The sequence below is a fragment of the Sinocyclocheilus rhinocerous genome, unplaced genomic scaffold (assembly GCF_001515625.1).
Source record: "Sinocyclocheilus rhinocerous isolate Xijiao unplaced genomic scaffold, SAMN03320098_v1.1 scaffold85, whole genome shotgun sequence".
Lineage (NCBI taxonomy): Eukaryota > Metazoa > Chordata > Actinopteri > Cypriniformes > Cyprinidae > Sinocyclocheilus > Sinocyclocheilus rhinocerous.
In genome coordinates this window covers 464,554-466,125 of record NW_015649998.1, presented here as the reverse complement: position 1 = coordinate 466,125, position 1,572 = coordinate 464,554, and the positions used below count along the sequence as shown (strand labels likewise).

The following is a 1,572-nucleotide window of genomic DNA, read 5'->3' as shown; positions in this document are numbered from 1 at the left end:
TCGCTTTTAAATAGCTTAAAAGCGCCGTGCGCATTTTACTTTCACTTTTGAATTAGCGGCAGTTAGGCGTCAATTGCTTGAATGCAACAACAAAATACAACGTCAAAACTCACTTTAGCGTATATATAAAACATAGAACTTTTATTAACAAAACAAATACAAATACACCATGCTACAGGTGCATCTCAATAAATTAGAATGTCGTGGAAAAGTTCATTTATTTCAGTAATTCAACTCAAATTGTGAAACTTGTGTATTAAATAAATTCAATGCACACAGACTGAAGTAGTTTAAGTCTTTGGTTCTTTTAATTGTGATGATTTTGGCTCACATTTAACAAAATCCCACCACTATCTCCCGCCCTAGCCACTTTTAATAAACATAATAAACTACCGTTTTCAAGGTAGGCTACTGTATGATGGTACTATAGCTAATTGATTAAGCTAAAAACAATATGAATGTCTAGTTACCCCTAAGAAATTAGATAGCTTAAGTTCCTCATGTACATGGTATTTTCATATATTATATGGTAGAGTTAATGTCATTACTGTCAAGTAGCCTAAACACAACGTTTTTAACCCTTTGAAAAACTGAAAATGCCAAATCTCAATTTAACTATATAGGCTATTTAATTAATTAATTTATTAATTTATTAATTTTCTTTCTTTAAAACAAAGTGGTACGCCCAACCAATAATTACATTTTAAACATCAACACAAGTTTTAGGCCACCAGCACCACAGAAATGGGCTTTTCTGCAAATAAACATGTTACTTTTCAAACTGTTAGAAACTAAAACGGTCAAGCATGAACAAAAACCTAACCGTTTATAAAGCGTTCATATTAAAGAGTTAAACGAAATTTATAATCATTTTCTAATAATTCGAAACTAGTCTCTTACCATAAATGGGAGATGTCGTGCGGAGCGTGCGAAAGCGCAGCCAAAGCGTCACCTGAGGCGTCACCATCATTCTCATCAGCATGTCTATGGCTGTGTCTCAAAACCTAGTGAGCGTTATACCTAGTAGCCAGCATGTTTGGTTGTTACAGACAGGTGCAACATATTTGAGCAGGTATCGCGGCTATGAGCCAAAAATAAATAAATACTACGCGTGTATGTGAGTCCCAAAAATGTTGCACGCCTATAATGTTTAAACATGCTAGCTAGACAGGCAGCGCACTATGATTTGAGACACAGCTTGTCGATCACATCACAGAGGTAACGTTGGCGTGCAATACAGGAATATTGTGGTCACTTTACTTTACCTCTTCCTCTTCCTCTCTAGATTTTATCTGTCTGTGCTTGTCTGTCTTTTGTAACTTTCCCCTCACAAGCCAAATGCAACACGCTTTAAAGGGGTCATATGATGTTGCTAAAAAGAACATTATTTTGTGCATTTGGTGTAATGAAATGTGTTTATGCGGTTTAAGGTTAAAAAAAACATTCTTTTCCACATAATGTACATTATTGTTGCTCCTCTATGCCCGATTTTTACAAAGCTCATCGTTCTGAAAAGCGAGGTGTTGCTCTGATTGGCCAGCTATCCAATGCGTTGTGATTGGCCGAATACCT

At 35.8% G+C, this 1,572-nt stretch overlaps 1 protein-coding gene across 1 annotated transcript in view; it reads right to left on the bottom strand.

Annotated features, from left to right (window-relative positions):
• LOC107711053 (integrin beta-7-like) overlaps window positions 1-964 on the bottom strand; it is a 12,715-nt gene extending 11,751 nt beyond the window's left edge. The window contains exon 1 of the mRNA XM_016515965.1: window positions 901-964. Within this exon, the coding sequence (XP_016371451.1) occupies window positions 901-903 (3 nt within the window). The 5' untranslated portion in view covers window positions 904-964. The remainder of the gene's footprint in view (window positions 1-900) is intronic.
• Window positions 965-1,572: the final 608 nt, after the last annotated feature.